Source organism: Elaeis guineensis, chromosome 2 (genome assembly GCF_000442705.2).
Source record: "Elaeis guineensis isolate ETL-2024a chromosome 2, EG11, whole genome shotgun sequence".
NCBI lineage: Eukaryota > Viridiplantae > Streptophyta > Magnoliopsida > Arecales > Arecaceae > Elaeis > Elaeis guineensis.
In genome coordinates, this window is record NC_025994.2 from 116,984,020 (window position 1) to 117,009,344 (window position 25,325).

Consider the following 25,325-nt stretch of genomic DNA (forward strand, 5'->3'; position numbering starts at 1 on the left):
TCCCATTTGTACATCTCTCAAAGCACTCAAACTTCTTTCTTTCATCTGCACAGATCTCGAAATGATTATTGTGGGATTCCATGATTGATGTGGTGAAAGAAGACGAATCATTCTTTAAAGATATCACCCGCATCCTCCTGGACCAAATCGTACAGTATCTTATATAAAATTTAAATACATGACAAGACTTTCACACCTTAAAAACTTTACCGTCATAGTGCATATACCTCCAAATCTTTGTAATATTTAATCTCCAAAGGCAACATGGATAGTGTTACAGATTCATGAGACATACATTACCCATGCATATCATTATGCATGGATTGAGGGAAGGAATGACGTCTTTCCAGGATCGGGTTTGATCGTTCGCAAGAAAGAATGATTGGTTTTCTTTTGTGATGCGGTCCGTTGGATCGCACCCCACACAGTCCTCGAAGCACTCCAAACTTTCTCTGTTGCGGCCAATCTCCTCATCACCTGATCGTCGGAAACGAGCGCCTGCAAAAGAAAGTCCATACTAACCGAAGGTGACTCCGACGAGGATCCTCCGACGGTCAAGTCAGAGAGGAAATTAGGCAACAGTGAAAAGAAAATAAAGAGCTCAACGAGAGAGGAATTGAGAGAGAGGGAGCAAGCTCAAGAGTTTTTCGAAGGGATCTCTAGCACTGTTGCCTTCCCCGACATATATAGTGGAGTACGGTATGGCGCCGTCATTAATGATGCGGACAATTGAAGAATTATCAACTCACTGAAGACTGTCAGAGTCGCCGTAAATGTGTCAAATCACCGTAGGACTGTCAAATCGCTAGGATTGACCATGCCTTAGGTGGGATAATGCCCCTAGGCGGCAGTGCCGCATGTCGTTGTCAGGACTGACAGTCTCTGGCGGTTGTACGGCGGTTGGAGGAGCCGACCGATCATAGGTCGACGGCCAGCTGAGGGGCGTCGGGTGAAAATTTGGGCCCCTCCGACAGTCAGTCGGGCACATTGTAGGAGTCCGGCATCGGACCCCATAGTGCAGTCGGTTGGGAGAGCGGAAAAGGTCTGTCCGACCGACGTATCCTCGGTCGGTCGATAGCCGTCGATCGGTCGGTAACGGCACCCGTCGGTCGGTCGGTCGGTGAAGTCGGACGTCGGACATGTAGGCCCGATGATTAGTCGGCATGAGTGGGGTCGGTCGGTATTCCCCAACAGTTGCCCTCCTCCACTCCTGAGTCGGATGGTGCGCTGGCCGATGTCTTTGTTTGGGCAGCAGCGTCGGGCGATCCCCAGCGTATCAAGTTCCGACCATCCCGTGGGCTGATATGATGACCGTTCCGTGGGTTGACGTGATGACAGGCGCCTCATGAATGCCGGGCGATTCGCTGGCGTCAGACGTCCTATCCCGTCGGCGCCAGACGTCTCATCCCATCGGGAAGGAAAACCGTCGTTTCCGCCGCCCCTTCGGGGATACGAAACGTCACGACCTCTGTGCCACGTGGCAGGTGCTCATTGGGAGGGGTCCGTTGGAGCGGATGGAGGTGACGTGGCTCGATCTGAGGATGGGTGCGTCGAACCGTCGGGCTGACGAACGGCCCGGAGGGCGCCACGTGGCGTGATCTGAAAATTCCTCATTGGTCGTGCCTTCATTTCGACCGTCGGGGGGCACTATATATACAGGGTCACCCATATCCAGGTTTTTACCCCCCTCACTTCGCTGTCGATACTCTGCCCGCGTAGTCTCCTATTCCAAGTACTCCGTTTTCCTTCTTCTCAGGAGTCTTCTCTTTTCTTCTAAGGGCGTTCCCCATCTTCATCGTCTCCCTCCTTACTTTCCGCCCTTCATTCAGGTCCATGGCCAGAACATCCCCACGAGGAGGTCGGTCGGGAGAGCCGACTGACGACCCTCGATCGACCCTGGAGGTGGAGGTCTCTTCACTTTCGGGGCCGAACGTCGATCGACTCCGGGAGCAATATTGTATCCCGGAGCAGTTTCGACTGTTCGCCCTTAGTGCCAATGGTCGGGTTAATAGCCCGCCTGAGAGCCAGGTGGCCTTCTACGTTGAGGACCTCCGGACCGATCTTCGCTTCCTGGTCCCGGAGTTCGTCCGAAACGTACTTGACTATTACGGGCTATGCCGGCGCAACTCGCGCCGAACTCGGTTCGGCTAATAGTCAGTTTTGCTCTGTTGTGTCGGCTTTTGCCGACTGACCCTCGAATTTCCCTCTTCCGAGCCTTCTTTGTCCTCCGACCCCACCCTAAAGCCCGAGGGTGGTGGTACTTCAATCCTCGGAAGGAGCTTTCTTTCATCATTGGTCTTCCGTCGTCCATTCACGGTTGAAAGAACCAGTTCTTTTTCGCATCTTCTTCTACTCCTTGGGGTTCCCTGCCTATTGGGAGAATCTCCGAACCGAACCGAACGAGAATAGTCGGATGGAAGCCGAGGATCGGGAAGACTTCCATCAGCTGAAAGACATCTCGGTGCCGAAGCATAGGGAGCTCGTCACTGAGCAGGCCTTGTACGACGCCGACCTCAGCCCGGTCCCTCGCTTAGGTCAGTTTTTCATTTTTCTTCTCCTTTTTCTTTTTGTCTTCCCTTTATGGTGCTGACCATTTATCGTCGTTTGCAGATATGCCGCCGAGGTCAAGACTGACGGTAGCCGACGTACGTCAGTACGCCATTCGGAAGAGGCCGGTGCAAGGGGTCGGGCCGTCGTGGCCTCCTAAGAGGCCCCAAGTAGCTCCGTCGAGCGGGCCGACTGGGTCAGGGGCGGAGCCCGTAATCGCACTGTCGGCGCCGATAGTGCTCGTCGAAGTCCCGTCCGAGGGACCGTCGGGCGAGGGCGCAGCCTCGCCAGAGAGAAGGGCGGCCGATGAATCGGTCGACGGTGCGCCGGCTACTTAGCTGGCAGAGGGGGATCGGGAGGAGGCGCACGAGCCCGAGCAACCCGCGCCTGCTGCTGCCGTGCCTTCGGTTGATACTCGGTCGGGCTCAAGCTTGCTGTCCTTCTCCGACGTCAGGGCCTGGGTGTCCGGTCGAGGGAAGGCCCCAATGGCGTCGGGCGACGAAGGAAGGTCGGCCGGTGATGGGGTGGTCGACCGACTTTTCGTTCCCCGAAGGTGCGTCGGGCCTGGCCAACCACGACTTGGTCAGGAGGCTGTGCTAGGCGCTCCTTCTCCCAGCCGACATCGAGGCGATGAAGAATCAGCTTGTCTCCGACATGCTGTCTTCATTCTATCCGATGATGATCCGGGTGAGTTTCTCTCTTCTTTGTTTCCATTATTGCTTCCGTGAGTTCGGTCTCCTGACGGTTGGTCTTGTTTTGTGCAGCTGGTTTACAACATATCCGAACTAGAGGTCGGATATCGAAAGTTCGGTGATCTGCGCGCGGCTTGGAGAGACAAAGTCGCGGCCATCGAAGCCGATTGGGTCATTCTGGTCGACCAGCTGCAACAGTCGGTCGACCGGAGGGCTGACTTGAGGGGAGGTCACCCGACTCACGGAGGTCTCCCGACTCACGGGTGCCTTGGCGACATCGGAGTCAGAGCTGCAGTCGGCCCGGGACGACGCGAAGAAGAAGTCCCGGACCGTCCGTCAACTTCGACACGAGCGGGACAGCTTTGCCAAGGAGCTGAAGGCCGAACGCGAGCAGCTCCGAGTAAGCCTCGAAAACCTCACTAAGGCCGAAGAAGGTCTATCCATCGCCCAGACCGATGCAGACATCGCGAAGGTAGAAGCGGAGTCGGCGAAGGAGGCCATGGATCGGGCTGTTGAAGACTTCCGCGACTCGGAAGAGTACCGGAAAGAGCTTCTGGAGAGCGGCTTCCTTTCGTATCGGGTGGGGTTCGATGCCTCGCGCAGAAGTTTCTGAAGTCCTGGTTGTCGAACTGTCACCCATTATCGGTGATAATGGTATGCGGCAATCCGAACCTGAAGATGATGGACTTCTGAACGAAGTTCTCCATCTTCCGCTCGATAATCTGTGTCAGGGGCTCGGCCTCCACCCACTTGGTGAAGTAGTCGATGGCAACGACTATGAACTTTCTTTGGCCCGATGCCGAAGGGAAGGGACCGAGAATGTCGACCCCCCACTGAGCGAAGGGCCATGGGACGATAATAGGATTGATTTGGCTGGCTGGTCGGTGTTGTACGTTGGCGTACTTCTGGCATGGTTCGCACTTCCGGACCAACTCAGCCGCATCCTTCCTCATGGTGGACCAGTAGTAATCCTGCCACAGGACCTTGTAGGCCAAGGATTTGCCCCCCAAGTGACTCCCGCAGATCCCTTCGTGTACTTCTCTGAGTGCGTAATCTGCGTCGGTCGGTCCCAAGCACCTGAGCAAGGGAAGGGAGAACGACCTTTTGTAGAGTCGGCCGTCCATGATCACATATTGAGAGGCCGACCATCGGAGCCGCCTGGCCTCCGCGGGATCTTCAGGGCTGATCCCATCGATCAGGTACCGAATAATCGGATCCATCCAGCTTGGTTCGGCCGTCAGTTGTAGCACCTCCTCGACCTTATCGATGCTCGGCTGCTCGAGATTCTCCACGAACGTCCGGTCCAAAGAGTCGAAAGTCGAGGTCGCCAGCCTGGAGAGTGCGTCGGCCCGGGCGTTCTCCGACCTGGGGATATGGGAGATCTCGAAATATCCGAGGTGCGCCACAAGATCCTTCACTTTCTGGAGATATTTTGTCATCGCTGGGTCTTGCACCTCTAATTCGCCTTTGACCTGTCCCACGATTAGCTGAGAATCAGAGAATACCCAGAGGCTGTCGATCTCAAGTTCCTTCGCCATTCTCAAGCCGGCGAGGAGTGCTTCATACTCGGCTTGATTATTGGAGGCTTTAAAGTCGAATCGGAGGGCGTACTCAGTGACTACCCCCTCTGAGCTGGTGAGCAGGAACCCAGCCCCGCTCCCCTGAGCGTTCGAAGCTCCATCGATGTGCAGTACCCAGGTGGAGACCGGTTCAGGCTTGGAGACCGCAGCTCATCCAGGGTTCATGCCTTCCGATCCTTGGTCGATCGTCGGACATTCTGCGATGAAGTCGGCCAGGACCTGAGCCTTTAAGGCAGGTCGCGGTCGGTACTGTATGTCGAACTCGCTGAGCTTTATCGCCCACTTTGCCAGTCGTCCCGATGTGTCAGGTCGGCGCAATATCGCCCTCAGGGGCTGGTTGGTGAGGACCACAATGGCATGCGCCTGGAAGTATGGGTGGAGTCGTTGTGCGGAGATGGTCAGGATGAAAATCATCTTTCTGTCTCCGAATATCGAGCTTCAGCGTCGCGGAGCACTTTGCTGGTATAGTAGATAGGTTGATGGGTTCGACTCCCATTTTCTCAGATGAGCACCGAACTGACCGCCTCGGGAGAAGTGGCCAAATAGAGATACAGTGTCTCCCCGACCTCTGACTTCACAAGCAACGACGGAGAAGCCGGGTACCTCTTCAGATCCTCGAAGGCCCGTCGGCACTCGTCCGACCAAGAGAAGCCCTTCGCCTGCCTCAGGGTTTCGAAGAACGGGAGGCATCTTTCGGCCGACCGAGAGATGAATCGACTGAGGGCAATGATTTTTCTATTCAGCTGCTGGACCTTCTTCTTGGTATTCGGGTGGCGCATGTTGATGATTGCCTTTATTTTCTCAGGATTAGCCTCGATTCCACGTTGAGAAACGAGGAACCCGAGAAACTTCCCCGAGGTCACTCCAAAAGCGCACTTAGTCGGATTCAGCTTCATTCGATGTTGTCGCAAAGTGTGAAAAGCTTCTTCGAGATCTCGAACATGATCTGCAGTCTGCGCACTCTTTACCAACATGTCGTCCACATATACTTTCATATTGCACCCGATCTGGTCTTTGAAGATCTTATTGACGAGTCGTTGGTAGGTAGCTCCAGCGTTCTTCAGTCCGAAAGGCATCACCCTGTAGCAGTAGAGGCCCTTGGGGGTCACGAAGGCAGTATGCTCCTCGTCTTCGGGCGCCATCCGGATTTGATTGTATCCGGTGAAGGCGTCCATGAAGCTGAGCAGTCGATAACCGGACGTCGCATCCACCAGCTGGTCGATCTTTGGAAGTGGAAAGCTGTCCTTTGGACAGGCCCGATTCAAGTCGGTGTAGTCGATGCAAATCCTCCACTTTTCGTTGGCTTTCTTCACCATGACAACATTGGCGAGCCAATCGGGATATGTAGTTTCTCTGATGAAGCCCACCTCGAGTAGCTTGTCCACTTCTTCGTCGATGGTCTCCGGTCTTTCAGGAGCAAAAGAACTTTTCTTCTGTCTCATCGTCGGGTCGATGTTGAGTCGGTGCGTTATTGTTTTCGGAGGGATGCCCGACATATCTGCGGCCGACCAAGCAAACATGTCGGCATTGGCTTTCAGCAGCTTTGCCAACCGTCGTCGTTCTGGGTCGGGTAGTTGAGACCCGACCCATACCTTTCGGTCGGGACTCTCTGCAATCGAGATTGGAACGAGCTATTCAGTCGGTGAACCCCATTCTTCCTCCTCCTGTTGGTCTAGTTTATCGATCGTCAGGGAGCCCTTCAACTCGTCGCTTTGAGTGGAGATCTGGAAGCATCGACGAGCGAGCTGTTGGTCTCCGCGCATCTCCGCGACTCTATTTTTGGTCGGGAACCGAACCAAGAGATGGTACGTTGAGACGATCGCCTTAAGGGCGTTTAGGCCGGGTCTTCCAAGTATGGCGTTGTAGGCCGAAGACACTCGGACGACCGTGAAAGTCAAGTGGACCGTGCTTTGTCGTAGTTCGGTGCCGACCGTTATGGACAGAGTAACTTCTCCTTCCATCGTGACAGCATCCCCAGCGAAGCCTATCAAGGGCGTAGAGACACTCTTGAGTCGGTCTGTCGATAGTCGCATTCGGGAGAAGGTCGAATAAAATAAAACGTTCGTTGAACTTCCATTATCTACGAAGATTTTTTTTACATCATAGTTCGCTATTATTGTCGAGACAACAACAGCGTCGTCGTGGGGAGTTTGGATGCTCCGAACATCTTCTTCCGTAAAGGTAATTACGTCGTCCGGACGCAGCCTCTTCGTCGGCTCTCCTCCAGCAGACGTCCCCGGGCCCAGTCGTTTGGAAATCATATTGATGACCCCAACCGTTGGCTGATTAGCCGTCGCTTCTTCAGTCGGCTGGGGTCGGCGGTCGGCAACTGGTTGAGTCGACGGGTTCCTCCGAAATTTATCGAGATACCCCCGATGGATGAGAGCTTCGATCTCATCCTTAAGTTGGATGCATTGCTCGGTATTGTGGCCGTGGCCCCGGTGGAATCGGCAGTACTTCCGTCGGTCGAGGCCTTTTGCCTTCAGAGGCGGAGGTCGTCGCAGGTACTCTTCCCCCTCAATCTCCATCAAAATCTGCGCACGAGGAGCAGAGAGAGGAGTGTAGGAGTCATACCTAGGGCGTATCGGCCTTGGAGTCTGCCATCGGGGCGACCTCTGGTTCCGTCGTGGGGGTGAGACCCGACCGTTGGTCGGGGGCCTGCTAGGTTCGGCAGGATCCCGATCCTTTCTTCGCTTCTCCTTCAGGCCCTTGAACTCGGTCAAGCACCGGTCGGAGGCTCCTTCGTCCGTGCGTATGTACTTGTACGCACGCTCCAATAGTTCGGCATACGTCCGGGGGAGGGTCTTGTCCAGAGAGTAAGTGAACCGGGATGCCCTTAGCCCCCGTTTCATGACCGAGATGGCCATGTCTTTGTTGAGGTCTCGGACCTCAAGCGTGGCCGCGTTGAATCGCGTCACAAAGTGTCGGAGCATCTCGTTTTCTCCTTGTTTGAGAGAGAAAAGGCTGTCCGACGTTCGCGGCGGCTTCCGGCTGGTGCTGAAGTGGGCCATGAAAGAATGCTCGAGCTACCCGAAGGAGTGGATACTTCTCGATCAAAGATCGGAGTACCAGATCCTGGTAGCTTTGCGGAGCGTGGCGGGGAAGCCGATGCAAAGGAGAGCGTCGGTTGCCTCTTGAATCGTCATGAGAGCCTTGTAGCTCTCCAAGTGGTCGATTGGATCGGTGGAGTCGTCGTAAGGCTCCACATGCGGCATCTTGAACCGACTGGGGATCGGTTCATCGAGGATGAGTCGGGAGAGAGGTTGGGCGGTTTGAAAGTCGACGTCGTTTGAAGACTCTCCGATTTTTTGAAAGCCCGTCCACCTGCAGCTGTGCGAGCCGACTGTCGATTTTTTCGACCTGCGTTCGTAGTCGTCGGTCCGTCGGTGTTGGGAGCCCCAGGGGTGGACTCTCCGAAAGAGTCCGAGAGAGAGGTGGACGGCGTTTGCGGTCGCTTCTCCTTCCTTGCTCGTTCTAGTTGGGAGGGAGAATGGCGTCGGGACCGATGGGTGTCGCGCCGCGGCCACCCCTCCTCTCGATAGGAGTGCCGTGACAGGTGCTCCTGCAGAGGCGACGGAGACCGATGCGGGCGTCGGCGGCTGCTCCTGGAGGGCATCGGACGCACCACCGGTTGTCCGACCGGTGATGGCGGCAGTCGGACCGGTTGTTGCTGAAGGCTTTTGACCGCGTCCGTCAGCACGGTCATCTGCCGTACGATCGCCGCGATCTGCACCTCCGTGGTCACGCAGGGTGCGGAGAGCTAGGTTCTGCCGCGGAGGGTGGAGGAGAGGCCTCTTCCCGGCGGGAAGAGCGTCTCGCCGATCCGGTGACCCTCGATCGCTGAGCTCTTGTCTTTGTCATCTTGAATTCTGTGGGGGTTACAATCCCAGGTGCTGTCAATGAAGCACTAACTCGTCACTATGAGCGTTGGTGCTTCCCCTACCTAGTGCGTCAATCTGTTGCGGCCAATCTCCTCGTCGTCTGGTCGCCGGGAACGAGCACCTGCAAAAGAAAGTCCACACTGACCGAGGTGGCTTCGGCAGGGACCCTCCGACGGTCAAGTCAGAGAGGAGACTAGGCAACAGTGAAAAGAAAATAAGGAGCTCAACGAGAGAGGGATTGAGAGAGTGGGAGCAAGCCCAAGAGTTTTTCGAAGGGACCTCTCGCACTATTGCCTTTCCCGACATATATAGTGGAGCACGGTATGGCACCGTCATTAATGGTGCGGACAATTGAAGAATTGTCAACTCACTGAAGACTGTCAGAGTCGTCGTAAAGGTGTCAAATCGTCGTGGGGCTGTTAAATCGCTTGGGATGACCATGCCTTAGGTGGGATAATGCCCCTAGGCGGCAGTGCCGCATGCCGTTGTCAGGACTTACAGTCTTTGGCAGTAGTACGACGATTGGAGGAGCTGACCGACCATAGGTCGGCGGCCAGCTGAGGGGCGTCGAGTGAAAATTTGGGCCCCTCCGACAGTCAGTCGGGCACGTTGTAGGAGTTCGACATCGGATCTCATAGTGCAGTCGGTTGAGAGAACGGAAAAGGTCGGTCCGACTGACGTATCCTCGGTCGGTCGATAGCCGTCGATCGGTCGGTAACGACATCCGTCGGTCGATCGGTCGATGAAGTCTGGTGTCGGACATGTAGGTTCGATGATGAGTCGATATGAATGAGATCGGTCGGTATTTTCCAACACTCTCATTCCTCAGTCTGCATGCATCTTGAGGAGCGTTTGCGCGATCCATCGGTGGATTCGCGCGAAAGATGGTGAATCATTCTTTCGGACGAAGGATACAACCCCCGCCCTTTTTTTTTTCCACCTCAACTCTCGGCAACGTACTGACACGCTCCTAAGGGCCAACGTAGCCTTCTCCACGCCTTGGCCTTCCCTTTGCCCAAGTCCACATGACCCCACGTTAAGTCCGGGAAAAATTAAATGCCAATACCAACCTCAACCCAACCGTCCCTGTCCTAACCAAAAACCCAACCCTGACAGTCCAGTCCAGTCCATCTGACGACCTTATGTTCCCGATATATTCCCCCCACGTCTTGTTTAATCTCCCCCACCGCCCAATTTTCCCTCTCCGTCCCATACACCTTTTATTCCACTTATCCCACCTTTATCCCCGTTTTCTTCTTCCCACCCTTCTTCTTCTCTCTAGATGGCCCAAAGTAAGCTGAGGGAATGGTGGAGGTGTGGTGGTTAATGCTCTTGGTTTCAAGCTTGTTGATGGGCTTGGTCCGGCCGGACCCTCAAGTCCCATGCTATTTTATCTTTGGGGATTCACTTGTGGACAATGGCAACAACAACTACATTGCGTCATTGGCACGAGCCAACTACATGCCCTACGGCATCGACTTCCCTGGTGGCCCAAGTGGAAGGTTCAGCAATGGAATGACCACCGTCGATGTCATCGGTAAGACCTTCTTGGTCTCTGTCTGCCAAGCTTCATTTCTTTACTTCTTATTATGTTGTATTCATCAATTAAAATCTGCCAATATAACTTGGAAATTCTATGAACTAGAGCTTATTCTAGTGGCCATACTGTTCTGCCTATCAACCAGCACGCTTCGTGGGAGAGGCGGGTGGGCTTCCCTTTCTCTCTCAAGACAAAGGATAACATAACGTTCTTGTTGACATCTTTTTTTTTTTTTTTCCTCCAGTGCTTGTGCTAGAAAGAGAGATTGAGAGTTAGTTTTAAGAGAAATGAACTAAATTCAGCTGAGTCCCTCAGTGACTGGTAGAACAGAGTGGCACCACCTTCCAACAGAACTCTTTGTCCGGATCAGGAACCCAATAAAACCAGCCAACATCTTGCTACATTTAATTGGGCTATGCAATTGATCAGGGAAGAACGTAATTGTACAATTTTAGTTGGTCTTTCGCGTCTTGTACTTTATGTAATTTATTGGCATCCACCGGGAAAATTAATAGTGGGTACCAGCTAGTACGTTGTCAAAATTACGTTATGTAATTTAACCTGCTTGTTTCACATAGCTGCAGCATAATGCCTTCTGTCTCAACTGTTCTCGTACATTTATATTTTTAAAATTGAAATGCATGGGTTGTGTGCAGTCCGGTCTCATATAAAAAACTGTAAGGTTAGTTCTGTGGATCGAGACAATTATGCTCTCATGTGTGCATAGAACGTTGGACATTATGAGATCTAAACTAATCTCTGAATTTTATTGTGTCAAGTCATTTTATAGTTGGAAGACTTATTTGTATCTGTGGTGCTCCTGCTCCATCTTCCTCTGGAACGTTTGTAGGGTCTTAGGTCATGTGGCTCGTGGGAGCTGGTTTAATTTGCAGACATGAGCCCGAAAGAGAAAGCACTTATTAACCATCATGCAGAAATCTATAGGAGCCACCGGATTTTGCTTCCTACACGTAATTAGTGTCAGTTTGCATCTTTATATGGTGTGAATTATGCCATGTCTAATTTTGTGGCCTTGCTTGGACATGAGGACCCAACATAATCTTGATCTTGGAGCAAAGTTAACCGTCATCTTATGATACCAAAGTGCTTTCTTCGAACAAAATTATACCAAACGGCAATACCAATAAAGTTCATAGCTAGTTTCATATTTTAGACACATTTTTTGTATTTTAAAATAATTAATTCCTATAACTTTTTGAATGATATGATTTCTTATAAATGATTATATAAATATATAACACTTTCTTCTTCTTTTTTTTTAACTAAATAAAATTAGATTTCAACCAGAATTGTGAAGTCCCATGATGACATATTAGTCCCACATCGATAGTATACTAGGTAGATTTAGGATATTTATATAGGATCAAAAAAATGTAGGTTGTATCTTCCAATTAGATTTTTGGATAAGATTTAAGTTTTTATAAAAGTAAAATTTATATTTTTTTTTGATATTTTTGTCCACATAACAAAAAATGACACCAATCAAGCAGCATCTTGATACAAACATATAGCTTTGTTGCATAACAAATCTACATCGAATCTTAGTATCACATCTGTTGAGTATAAAATACCCCCTAGTCGAAGTTCGGGTCAGGAGTGACCCCTGGGGGATTCTACCAGCATCCGATCAGCAAGAAGACTTCGTCCGGACTCTTACGAGAGCCGGACTTCGCCTCCGACTTCGGTTGCAAGAAGACTCTGTCCGGACTCCTACGGGAGCCGGACTCCGTTCCCGACTTCAGCTGCAGGAAGATTTCATCCCGGACTTCCTACGGGAGTCGGATCCTTCGCCCCCCGACTTCAATTGCAGGAAGTCTTCGTCCGGACTCCTACGGGAGCGGACTTCGCCCCCGACTTCAATTGCAGAAGATTTCGTCCGGACTCCTACGGGAGTCGGATTTCGCCCCCGACTTCGGCTGCAAGAAGACTCTGTCCGGACTCCTACGGGAGCCGGACTCCATCCCCCGACTTCAGCTGCAGGAAGACTTCGTCCGGACTCCTACGGGAGCCGGACTCCATCTCCGACTTCAATTATAGATAGACTCCGTCCGGACTCCTACGGGAGCCGGACTTTGTCCCCGACTCCGCTGCAGGAAGACTTCGTCCGGACTCCTACGGGAGCCGGACTTCGTCCCCGACTTCAATCGCAGGTAGACTTCGTCCGGACTCCTATGGGAGTCGGACTTCATCCCCGACTTCAATCACAGGTAGACTTCGTCCAGACTCCTACGGGAGCCGGACTTCGCCCTCGACTTCAATTACAGGTAGACTCCGTCCGGACTCCTATGGGAGTCGGACTTCGTCCCCGACTCCAGTTGTAGGAAGATTTCGTTCGAACTCTTACGGGTGCCGGACTTCATCCCCGACCTCGATTGCAGGAAGACTTCGTCCGGACTCCTACGGGAGTCGGACTTCGTCCCCGACTTCAACTGCAGGTAGGCTTCGTCCGGACTCCTACAGGAGCTGGACTTCGTCCCCGACTTCAGCTGCAGGAAGACTCTGTCCGGACTCCTACGGGAGCGGACTTCGCCCTCGACTTCAGCTGCAAGAAGACTCTGTCCGGACTCCTACGGGAGCCGGACTCCGTCCCCGACTTCAGCTGCAGGAAGACTTCGTCCGGACTCCTACGGGAGCCGGACTTCGCCCCCGACTTCGGCTGCAAGAAGTCTCTGTTCAGACTCCTACGGGAGCCGGACTCCATCCCCGACTTCAGCTGCAGGAAAACTTCGTCCGGACTCCTACGGGAGCTGGACTTCGTCCCCGACTTCAGCTGCAGGAAGACTTCGTCCGAACTTCTACGGGAGCCGGACTTCGCCCCCGACTTCGCTGCAAGAAGACTCTGTCCGGACTCCTACGGGAGCCGGACTTCGTCCCCAACTTCGTCTGTAAGAAGACTCTGTCCGGACTCCTACGGGAGCCGGACTCCGTCCCCGACTTCAGCTGCAGGAAGACTTCGTCCGGATTCCTACGGGAGCCGGACTTCGTCCCCGACTTCGGCTGCAGGAAGACTCTGCCCGGACTCCTACGGAAGCCGGACTTCGTCCCCGACTTTAGCTGCAGGAAGACTTCATCCGAACTCCTACGGGAGCCGGACTTCGCCTCCGACTTCAATTGCAGGAAAACTTCGTCCGGACTTTTGCGGGAGCCGGACTTCGCCTCCGACTTCAATTGCAGGTAGACTTCGTCCGTACTCCTACGGGAGCCGGATTTCGTCTACGATTTTAATTGCAGGTAGACTTCGTCCGGACTCCTATGGGAGCCGGACTTCATCTTCGATTTCAATTGCAGGTAGATTTCGTCTGGACTTTTACGGGAGCCGGACTTCGCCCCCGACTTCTATTGCAGGAAGACTTCGTCCGGACTCCTATGGGAGCCGGACTTCGTCCCCGATTTCAATTGCAGGTAGATTTTGTCCGGACTCCTACGGGAGTCGGACTTCATCCCCGACTCCGACTGCAGGAAGACTTCATCCGGACTCCTACGGGAGCCGGACTTCGTCTACAGAAAGTCTCTGATTGAGCTTCTGCAGCAAATGGTCCTCGTCTATAGTACTAACGCTCAAGGCACCCAACGGTAGACAGCCCGCCAACAGCATCCGAGCTCCTTTCAGAAGTATAGCCACCTCTCTTCGCCAGGCACTTCCACCGAACTTCGGTCGATAGGCCTGGACTTCCTGACAGGCCACAGTAATGGCCATGACTCTGCTCCACCTCCTGCGATGGATTCTGTGCAGCTTCATCACTCCCCGTAACAGGTTCCACGTGGCAGGCCGCAGTAATGGCCACGATTCTGCTCCACTTCCTGCGACGGATACTGCGCGGCTCCACCACTCCCTGGCGAGTCGCGACAACAGACGCCACTCCACTCTCTGCAACAGACTCCACGTGATGAGCCATGATGACAGCCACGACTCCACCCCATTACTCTTCATAATAAATTCCTCCTGGCCCCGAGCGGCCCACGACTAGGCGGTTACAAACGTCGCTATCAACCCGTTGCTCCCTCCGTCTATAAAAAGGGGGGCCCCAGATACGTTACTCTCTAAGCTCTACTTTTTATCCCAAAACTTTGCTAAAATTTTCGTTCGAGTACTCCATTCTTGTTGAGGCAGAGAACTGACTTGAGCGTCGGAGGATCTTGCCGGAGCAATCCCAACTCCGATTTAGACTTTCTTTGCAGGTCCCGACGGCGACCGCGACTCCCTCGACTCCAGCTTCTCCGACGCAGACGGATTTTTGCACCAACAGGATTGACGCTAGAGGAAGGGGTGTGTCTTCACAGTACCCTTGTTCTTAAAGGAGCGCTCAACGGGACCACCTCCGATCGTCTTCCCCGACATCTTCTTCTCCTTCCTCCGCTAGATTTTTGCCCGATGCCGCCCTGCAGAGCGTCCACGCGGCGATCTACGGCCTCCGCGGTCAGATCTCAGGCTCCGGCCTCACTTTCAGTTTCCCAGCCTTCTCCTCCTCCTCCGGTAACTGCCGTCGGCGTGGGGCGGTCAGACGAACGGCTTCCGACAGATTTCGCCAACACCATCTCGGGAGAATCTCGGCAGGGAGCAACCGACGTATCGGTCGTATCTCTCAAGTGACAAAAGATTAAGGAGTCCATAACCTTTACTGAAGAAGATGCTCGGGGAGTCCAATTCCTCATAACGACGCAGTTGTAGTTTCTTTGAATATAGCTAATTACGATGTCCGCCGCATTCTTGTCGACAACGAAAGTTTGGCCGACATCTTGTTCTACGATGCCTTCTCAAAAATGTCCATCCTTGACGGCCATTTGGGACCAATTAACTCCCCTCTGGTAGGGTTCACCGGCGATGCTGTCCCGATGGAGGGGGTAATAACCTTGACTGTGGTCGCGGGTCGATATCCAAGACAATCCAGGGCTTTGGTGAATTTTCTGATGGTGAAAGCGCCGTCAGCCTACAACGCTATACTCGGCCGACTCGGCCTCAACGCTCTCCGGGCCGTGGTGTCAACCTATCATTTGAAATTGAAGTTCCCTACTAGCCAGGGGTCGGAGAAGTCAGGGGAGACCAAGCCCTGGCCAAACACTGCTACAGTATAGTCTTGCAAAGAAACGACCAATCCAACCTCTATCCAGTTGATGGGCTGGACGCCCGTGACGACCTCGCTGAGGAGAGAGGTGGCCCAATCGAAGATCTGGTTTCGATCCCTTTGAACGACGGAAATGCGGAGCATGTGGTGAAGATCGGCTCCAACCTGGGGGAAGAGGTGCAGACGCATCTCATCGATTTTCTACGAAAGAATGCGGATATTTTCGCCTGGGTTCTAGCGGACATGTCGGAAATTGACACGGAAGTCATGGAGCACCGTCTGACCGTCGATCCAAAGCATTGACCGACGAAAGAAAAAATCCGAAGTCATGCACCGGAGAGGCAGAAAGTGATAGCCGAGGAAGTGGACAAATTCTTGAAAGCCGGATTCATTAGAGAAGTTAATTATCCTGACTGAATTTCCAACGTCGTCCTAGTCAAAAAGGCAAATGGCAAGTGGAGGATGTGTATAGACTTCAAAAAGCTGAATAAAGCCTGCCTAAAGGATAGCTACCCTCTGCCCAGAATTGATCAACTGGTGGATGCAACCTCGAGCCATGAGCTTATCACTTTTATGGACGCATTCTCTGACTATAATCAAATCAGGATGGCGTCAGAAGATGAAGAAAAGACCGCTTTCATTACTAACCGTGGCCTTTACTGTTACAGGGTCATGCCGTTCGACCTCAAAAATGCAGGCGCAACCTACCAACGACTGGTGAACAAGATCTTCAAGGAGTAGATCGATCGCAAAATGGAGGTCTACGTGGACGACATGCTCGTGAAAAGCAAATCTTCCATGAACCACGTTGCCGACCTTGAGGGACCTTCGGCGCCCTCCGAAAATATAGGATGAAGCTGAACCCAACTAAATGCGTTTTCGGAGTGACCTCGGGGAAGTTCCTGAGCTTCATAGTATCGGAGCGTGGAATCGAGGCCAATCCAGAGAAAATTCGCGCCATCCAGGAGATGGCCGCCCCAAAGTCGATAAAAAAGGTTCAGCGCCTTACAAGAGGGTAGCAGCCCTGAATCGCTTCGTTGCGAGGTCGGCCGAACGGTGCTTGCCCTTCTTCCAAACCCTCAAGCGGCCGAAGAATTTCTGTTGGACCGCTGAGTGCCAGCAGGCATTCGAAGAGTTAAGGAGCTACCTCGGCTAGCCTCCGTTGTTGGCAAAGCCCGAGCCAGGAGAGGAACTGTTTTTGTACCTGACGGTCTCTCCTATGGCTCTTGCAGCAGTCCTTGTCAAAGAAGGGGAGAAAATCCAACGGCCGTTCTACTACGTCAGTCACGCGTTGAGAGACGCCGAAACCAGGTATACTAAATTAGAAAAACTAACTTACGTCCTGTTGATTGCAGCCCGGAGGCTCCGACCCTACTTTCAAGGGCACACCATAACCATAAAAAGAAATTTTATTCCATCACTTGATCTTACTTGATCAAGTAAAAAAGAAATCATAAAAAAAATTTTGTTGCAAGAAAAAATCATAACCATGTAACTTCCTTGATCTTTCTCTTATTCCATCACTTCTAGATGCTTTTCACTTTATTTCTTTTCAAGACACCTTCGGAGAAATTTATTCTGCAGACAATTTTGACTAATGAGATGATAGCCATTAGTTCATCTCATTAGTCATATGCTCCACAAATTAACCACATGTAATACAGACATCTGGCTTCGAAAAAATGCATATAAACTACTTTATGAACCATGTTTTTTTTTTCCACTAAACTTAAAAAATAGTCATCAAAAAGCTATGAAATATAAAGCTTCAAATAATCTGTCCTATTTTTTATCAGCCTAGCGCTCCCAATACGATGTTATCCAATGTGAATCAGAAATTCTGAGCCCAGAATTCACAAGACAATGCCAATGAGTCCCAGACCGAAACTCTGAGACGAGAACTCAAGCCTGGCCCAAGACTAACCAGCCCTACCTTCAGGCTCGGTCCGCTGTAGCCCAATTCCTCAACCGTCAAGCTCAGGCCTCTCCACCTGAATCCGGTTTCCATTACCCTTTTCCGGAACTCCCTGATCTTGCTGCTCACCCGATGAGACAAATCTTTGGTCACCACCTCCATGACCACCCGCCGACCGTTCCTGCTCCCCCTCTTCCTCCTCTTCCTCCTCGCGCCGCCACCGCCGCCGGCGAGTGGCCTCTGGTTAGGGCAGTTGGGGACCCTCCTCTCCCTTTCCCGCTCCCTCCTGACCCGCGTCGCCAACGCCCGCGCCGCCCGTGGTGACCTCGCCGGTGCCGCCCGGGTACGGAAGATCGCCGACCAGCTACGCCTCCTCGGTGGAGGAGAAGGCAGAGGTATCTGGTCGCTGGGCTGGGACTTCGCCCGGAACTATGCCTGGCGCGGCGGACTCCCCAGCGCCGAGGACTCCCGCGCCGCTTCTCAACTCCTGGCCGCCCTCGTCGAATTCTCTCGCATCGATTCGCCCGCGGAGAGGGCCCGGTGGGCGCTCCGGAATTACCGTAACCTGCTCGCTCTCTCGAATTCCCTCCTTCAAAAACTTCTCCATACCTTCTCTCGATCGGTAAGCATGGTCAGATCGATATTCCGATTACGGTTTGAAGTCTCTGATTAGTTCTTGACTTCTTTTCAATTTAGGGGCCTTTGAACGAGATGGTTTTGGTGATTCAGAAGGAGGCAGCGGAGGGGGGGCTCATTAGGGATTGCTTGGAGGTGGGTGCTGCCGATTTAGAGGGCCTGGTTCGGATAGCCAGAGATGTCTTCTTCTCTTACAATTCTTCAGATGGTGGAGAACTTTAAGATGCGGTCTTTTTGTCACCCATTTTTGCGTCCATTGGTAATTCTTAAATCTTTCACTTCAATTTTTCTTATGATTAGTTTTGGAGTGCTATTCGTATCCATCAATTAGTAGCTTTGCAGAGAGCTAACTGCAATTTGGATGAATGTGAGATTGTGGGTGAAATTGTCGAGTATTAGAAACGTACAAAATCGAGAGATCTGTAAACTAAATATTTGCTAACCTAGAGAATGGAATATAGAAAAGAAATTCACAAATGATCTTTTGCAGGAATTCTGATAACTTCCTCAAATGAACATCCGAAGAAAAAGTTTTTTTTTCCACCTCACAAAAACTTTTCTTCAGATTTTTTTTTGAGGAAGTTGTCAGAATTCCTACAAAAGATCATTGGTGAGTTGGATTTTTGCGAGTTGGATTCAGTGTGACCCTTAACATTTAGAAAAACAAGTCGGATAGGGTGACAACCTTCTCATTTACAGTTGAGCTTTCTAATGCTTCCAAGATGTGTTTAAACTTCAAAAAATAGTTGATATCTTTATTGAGGTACTTTGAGACTTAAGCTAGTAATGATTTAGATAGATGAAGTCTGGAAGTGAGAACTTAAAAGTAACCACTGGCAGCATGATCCTGCTGCCACACCCTTGTGCTACGAACACATGGAGGCACTTTTTGCACTTCAGGCACAATTGTTTCACATTTGATAATAAATCTTGATGCCCATAACTAATTGTTACCCGAAGCGATGTGATAGAGGGAAGGATTTCCTTCCACCTGCTCAACTTGAATCTCTCGAATAGAATAATAAATAATAGAAATTTTAGAAAGCAAGGCTTTTTTTTTTATATTCATTATTTTTTCATGATCCACAAATTTTGGTGCATATCAAGGATGGAAAGTAGAGTCTATGCTCTTTATTTTTTCTCTATGTATTCCCTTTTTCCAAAACCGTGGCATATATCCTTTATCTTATATTAGTGAGATCCTTCTTATTTGAATTGGATTTTTGTTCTAGCTCAAAGAGGAGAAATTGAAAGTTCTCTACTATTCTATAGAGTATAGACATGCACTGTTTTTGTTTGAATTGGATTTCCCTACGAGTTAGAAGAGGATGAAAACTTTCTTCTTTTAATGCTAGTGAAGTCCAGCCCAAATCCAGCAAAATTCCTTAAAAAGAGGATATAAATTACAAAAACAATAAAAATATTTTAAAATTTTTGAATTTGATAGGAAACTAGATCTTGATTCCAACATCAATTTTGTCTTTAGTTGCATTGTCAAATTCTTCCCGAATTAGAGGTTATGGCTTTCTGAAATTTCAATACTTGATTGACTCCTGGTGACTTTTGCTCCTGATGCGTGTTTAGACATCCTGTCTTCAATCACATCGTTAAATTTTTCTCGGATTAGAAGTCATGGCTTTCTGAAATTTCAATACTCAGTTGAGTAGTGGCTATGGCGACTTTTACACCTGAAAACTATTCAGACCTATCCAAAGTGGCCAAATTGATCCATAGTGGGTCAAAATAATCCTCTAAATCACAAAGAAAACATGTTAAATTCAGAACATGTATTGCATCTCCAAATAGAAACCCAGGTCTAGAGACCCAATTGATTTTCATACATGGGAGACGCTTAGCTGTTTGTTCACTATAATTTGTCATGAAGTAACAGATCAACTTGTTTTTCAAGATGCATGAAGCTCAATGACAATTAAGTTATTTATGTAAATAATGTCCATATGAGGAGTCCAAGGAAGAGAAAAGAAATGATAGAGATTTTAAATAGAGAATCCAAAAATCTAGATTTTTCTAGCATACTGTAGCTTTTGTGAGGTGGCAAGGATTCTAATGAAACTTATAGAACTTTGATGCATATCTTATGTATGCATATGACAGAATTGTAGAAACATATGAAGGAACTTAGAGCTACCTTGCTTACTTGGTGGTTAGTGATCGATATTTTCCTTATAGATATTTTCCTTACACTTATCACAATATGGCGAGTATATAAATAAGAAACATTTGGAATCCAGGAAGCTAGAAACAACTCTAGAGGCAGATTAAGGAACCTATAAAGAGAATTGTCACATTCTTTTGGTTTCTGGTGTTTTATGTGGTTTTTAGCATATACATCCTCAAGATTGAGGCATATCAAATTGTGTCTACATGGTGTTTAATTCTTGGTGTATGATTTTCACAAAAGATTTGCACCAAAATGAAGTAATCATGCATATAAGATATGGTAAAATGTGGTCAATAATTAAGTCGAAGATGAGAATAGTGCAGTTAGACCACTAAAGAATGAGATAGGAAAAGAATATCAATGCTTTCATCTTCTAAAAGATTCAATACAAATGTGAAGTGGCGCTTCTATTGCTATTGTATTGTTAGGTTCCCTTTAAAATATTATATTAGATATGTTAAAGCATTATTGCTCATTCTCTTAATTAGGAAAGGAGAGGCAGAAGTTCGACCATATGAAGATAAAAAAAATGCCAACTGTATGAGGGGCTGAGGATTCAAAGGTCGACATTTGACAATGTTCAAGGATTTGACAATGGGAATAATATTCCCTTTTTTTTTTTATCGCTAGTTGGATCCTTTTTGACAATCTCTGTCCCCTGATCTTATTTGATCTTTCTTTAACACCTTACAGAAATTTGTTATGAATGCTTTCAATACCAGTCTCTAGCATATTAATTATGTGGATTGATGATCTCGGTTGTGATACCACGGATGAAAAGCCAAACTATAAATTAACACCGGGTTTTCAATATAGAATAGGGATAACAGAATGCTCATCCCCCACGTTAAAAAAAAGAAAAAAACCCCTCAGACATACAGTTAACCAGTTTTCTTTTAATCTAGCTGCAGACCATGGATTTAAATGTATTTGTTTTGATTTTTCTTTTGATTTTTTTTTTCAAACTAAGGGCATATTGATTAGTTCTTTGTTCACATTTAATGGTAGATATAACTAAGTCACCAACTATTTTCCATAGGATCTAGCTACACATGCGACTCTCTTGGTGTGCTGAGATGTTAATGAAATTGTCAGGGGAACTGTCTTAGTAAAATGGCAAGTCAAGAACTTAAGATTGCCAAGCTGATCAAAGCCTTCGGACAATGAATTGCTTACCTGCCCATCCAGAAGCTTACTTTATCTTAAACGAATGAATATATCAGAAAAAAGAATTGCCATGAGCTGTGATGGCGGATAAAAATATGGTGAATGGTTCTTCCTCCTGATGAAAGTCAGCTTGATATCGATTCATACAATCAATTGACGATAAAAGTTAGCCTGATTTTGGTTCTGATGGTCTGTAAATTCCTTGGAGAATGAAGAAGAGATCCAAGATGTGTTTGTGTGCTATACTGCTCTCTAGCATATACAACATACAACAATTTGATATCGAATTTATTCAAATGATGCTTGACCATATGTGAAATTTCAATCAATTGTCTTTTCTTTTTTTGGGGGGGCAGGTTTTTGTCGGTGTGAAGCATTCTTTTGTAGTTTTTCAGTGTTAGATTGCAGTTTTTTCATTTTGTTAGTGATTTATTTTCTATCGCTTGAGACCCTCAAATGTGTTTGTATTTATTTTCTACTAGCATATACCTGCGCGATACATGTGACACATTTTTTATTTTAAAAAAATACCATCTTTAAAATATTATTTTTATTAATTATATAGTTATTTAAAAATAATATATTTTATTAATCTATAAAATATTTATTTTATTAATAAATATTTGTATTTTTCTGTAATAAAATATTATTTTATTAATGTATTAATATATTATTTTATTAATATATTAATGTAATGATGTATTAACAATATATTATTTTTAATGCATTAATATCATATTACAAATTTTCTAAACTACAAAAAGACTCATCGTATAAACTTCTCTGTCAAATTAAAGTAGGAAGCATTGAAATGTCCTTCCCTTTTTTTTAAACTATAAAAATACCCTTAAAAATATTTCTATATTAAATACCCTTATTTTTTTACTAAACTACAAAAAGATCCTGAATTAAAATAAGGATCTATAAAAATACAAAAATATCTTTAAAGATACATATGTGGTGGATGGAGGATCTACAAAAGCAGAGCGGGATACTCTTTTTTCTTATCTGAAAATACATCATCTACAAATATTTTTTATTGATTGTATATTTTATTTTAAAATAATATATATTTTATTAATATATTATTACAAGTCATCAATCTTCTAAAAATATTATTAATAAAAAGTTATTATTACTACTAAATATACTATTTTATTAAAATCCTAATGATTTTATTGATAATATTAGTATTATTAGTATTAAATACTAAATATAATATTTTAAGATCTGTCATCGACGCACTCTTTTGAAGCCATCTAATTCGATAATATAAATGATCAAATCTCAAAAAAATATTTTCACCTATTATAAGGACCTTCTCCATGTGCCATCACTCCCACCAACGGCAATGGCATCTTCGAGCTCCAAGCAAAGTGGAGATACACAGGAGTTGATGGTTAAGTATATTCTTATCTCCTATAAGATAAGACGGCAATAGGTGGTAGTCTTATGAGATTTCGATCAAAAATTGACGGATAAAGTAACAGGTGCGAGTACCTATATTGATGCCTTGCAATAGAATCTAAAAATTAGAAAAGGAGGAAAAAAGATGTTGGAATTTTGGGGCGGTTTAGTGATGGAGGAGAAAAAATAGAGAAAAAAAATAAATTTTTAGAAATGCAAGAGAGATGAAGGGGCATGATTATCCTAGTGATATCATATTTGCATTTATACATATGAAGTTGAAATATTTTTATATTAAATTAAATAATTATTTATTAAATATTCTTCCAATAAACTATTTTTATATACACAAGATAGATATATTATTTATAAACGTAGCAAAGGGTCATGATTATCCCATGATATCACATTTGCATTCATGCGTATGAAGCTTAAATATTTTGATGTAAAATTAATTAATCATTAATTACATATATTTCAATTTTCATGTACATGTGGTAGATATACTATTTATAATTTGTGATATCACATTTGTATTCACATATATGGAGTTGAGATGTTCCATGTGAAATTAATTAATCATTTATTAAATATATTTCTTAAAAAATATTTCATATACATGTGGCAGATATATTATTTATAAATGTGGCCAACGAAAAGCTCTCTCTTTATATATATATATATATATATATATATATATATATAAAAGATTCCAGCCAGTGACGACTTATATGATGATACTGGCATCTGAAAAATTCATCCTGAAATCCTTTTGGAATCTATAGAGCCCCCGTGATTCTTTATGTGGCATTTATGATGATAATCTGACACCCAATTGCAAGGGTTCACAGGAATAATAAAGAATCAGGCTCCAGTTGGCAGGGATAAAGCTGCATTTGTGCGCCGTGCTTGTAGGTATTGGATCAAAGCTGTAAGCCGTGCTCAACTCCTTGGACTGGTCCCTGTCAATAAGTGGTAACTGATGAAGTACCCCCAGTCGAAATCTTTTTGAGAAAAAAACAATCTTATCAATTTCAGATTTATGTCTAAGAAATCAAACATGAAATGATGCATCTTGCCATTGATTCTCTAGGTAACCAGAAGTGTTATACACCTTTTTTTTTTTTCTTTGTTTTTGGGACCCTTTTGCTAATCGAGAACCGGCATTTGGAGGAGCAGCAGCTCTATATTGATGCCACCCTATCAATATCACTTTGGCTTTCACTCCTATATAAATATCACCTCCCCATCTTCTTCCTGGCATCAGATGCCGTTTTCCTAGTAGGTGTGCGTTGTGATGCTACTAAGGAGTGCATTAATTTCTGCACGTCACCAAGTCATGCGAAGAGACCCACCGAGTTAAGTGGCTTACTTTGTCTCTCCCCACTATCCTCTCATCGGAGAGTTCCATCCAGTGTTCACTCGTAGAAACCTAACACCTCCAGTTCCGATCGCCATCTACTTCCCAACGAAGAGACTCTAGCCAATATCGAAATAATTTTTCCAGCTGGAGCTTCTCTCTTGCTGTAAGAATCTAGAGGACGTTTGGTTCGTAATCAAAATCGAAATAGGAATAAGAATCAAAATGACTTAGAATTGGAATCAGAATGATCAAATCCTCCGAAGTATTTGATTCATGACTGAAATCAGAATCGGAATGAAAATTTGAATCCATAGAAGAAAGTAGAGATTGAGTTTTATATAAATTGAGTCATTTCCATTAAAATCGGAATCGGAATGAGACTTCTTCTAATCAAAACAATTGAAATGAGGATCATCCATTCTGATTTTGATTTTAAATTTTTATTTTTTTTAATAAAATATTTTTTTATTATTTTAAATTTTTTATATAATTTGGATCAGAAGATCAACAAATTACGAGCCTTCTTGATCTACTTGAACGTGGAAGAAAGTGTTCGGTACCACAGCATGTGGGCGAGAACTTTTTTGAAGGAAACTTGGCGCATGTGGATGCCTCCCCCCCCTCTGCACCCACAATCTCTGACAAATTGTACATAAAAATCATGCCCAAATTGTTTCCAGACCGGGCATTGATTATAGTTGGTTGGCCTCTTAAAGGTTGGTCTCTGGTCTCTACGAGCAACTACCAAGCTTGGTTATGGATAATGTACCAGCGGCGGTGAGTTGGGTTCCAGCATCAACTTAGCTGCCCAATTTGTTACGGAAGGTATATATGACGATTCATGTGAAGATATTTGGCTCTTTCTGAGTAAATGAATTGTGGCTTTCTGCATCAGATTGGATGGCCATGGCTGTGTTCGACGGCCAGCCGCTCCTTTGTCGAAGAACTGTCGGACATAACTGTGCTCATTTGAATGATTTTTTGAGAACTCTTTCAGTCTATAACGTTGCATAATTGAATTTTTCATGGATCTCTCTGCTTGTTGTGCTTATTATTATCGTTCACAGATCTCACTGCTTAATGTGTTTGAGCTTAATAGCTTCTCCCTTTTCATGTTTTTGTCCATATGCATGATGCTTGTAACAGTTTACGCATTGAGGTAGGATTTGGTAATGGGCCATTTAAATTAAATACATTCTTGGTCTAAAATATGCCCCTTTGTCTTGCGAAGAGAAACAACAAAGAACTGGGAAGTGTACCTATCACCGCCCGTAATGTAGTTTCGTTTAATAGTTCCCTTTTCCAATTTAAATATGTTCTTTCGTCTGAAA

General features: G+C 47.1%; 2 protein-coding genes across 5 annotated transcripts; both read left to right on the top strand.

The window, feature by feature from the left end:
• Positions 1-9,899: 9,899 nt before the first annotated feature.
• LOC140855841 (GDSL esterase/lipase At5g45670-like) lies at positions 9,900-10,846 on the top strand. Its single transcript, XM_073252935.1, has 3 exons — positions 9,900-10,237; positions 10,346-10,406; positions 10,485-10,846. Exons 1-3 carry the CDS (start codon positions 10,006-10,008, stop codon positions 10,507-10,509), a joined length of 318 nt encoding a protein of 105 aa, XP_073109036.1. The 5' UTR covers positions 9,900-10,005; the 3' UTR covers positions 10,510-10,846.
• Positions 10,847-17,307: 6,461 nt separating this feature from the next.
• LOC140855840 (uncharacterized) lies at positions 17,308-24,515 on the top strand. Of its 4 annotated transcripts, none has more exons than XM_073252934.1 (3): positions 17,308-17,861; positions 17,936-18,134; positions 24,498-24,515. In XM_073252934.1, exons 1-2 carry the CDS (start codon positions 17,400-17,402, stop codon positions 18,095-18,097), a joined length of 624 nt encoding a protein of 207 aa, XP_073109035.1. In that variant the 5' UTR covers positions 17,308-17,399; the 3' UTR covers positions 18,098-18,134; positions 24,498-24,515. The 4 variants fall into 4 exon arrangements, with proteins under 4 accessions (XP_073109035.1, XP_073109034.1, XP_073109033.1 ...); XM_073252933.1 differs by lacking the exon at positions 24,498-24,515 and adding an exon at positions 21,153-21,566; XM_073252932.1 differs by lacking the exon at positions 24,498-24,515 and adding an exon at positions 20,546-21,075 and having other exon boundaries at positions 17,309-17,861.
• Positions 24,516-25,325: the final 810 nt, after the last annotated feature.

What these genes read in the sequence shown, in the direction of transcription:
- LOC140855841 (XM_073252935.1), top strand. Translation starts at nt 10,006, where the DNA reads ATGGTGGAGGTGTGGTGGTTAATGCTCTTGGTTTCAAGCTTGTTGATG. An exon ending in GACCACCGTCGATGTCATCG is followed by an intron (nt 10,238 to 10,345) that starts GTAAGACCTTCT and finishes TCTATGAACTAG; the next exon opens with AGCTTATTCTAGTGGCCATA. An exon ending in ACGCTTCGTGGGAGAGGCGG is followed by an intron (nt 10,407 to 10,484) that starts GTGGGCTTCCCT and finishes TTTTTCCTCCAG; the next exon opens with TGCTTGTGCTAGAAAGAGAG.
- LOC140855840 (XM_073252934.1), top strand. Translation starts at nt 17,400, where the DNA reads ATGACCACCCGCCGACCGTTCCTGCTCCCCCTCTTCCTCCTCTTCCTC. An exon ending in TCCATACCTTCTCTCGATCG is followed by an intron (nt 17,862 to 17,935) that starts GTAAGCATGGTC and finishes TTTTCAATTTAG; the next exon opens with GGGCCTTTGAACGAGATGGT.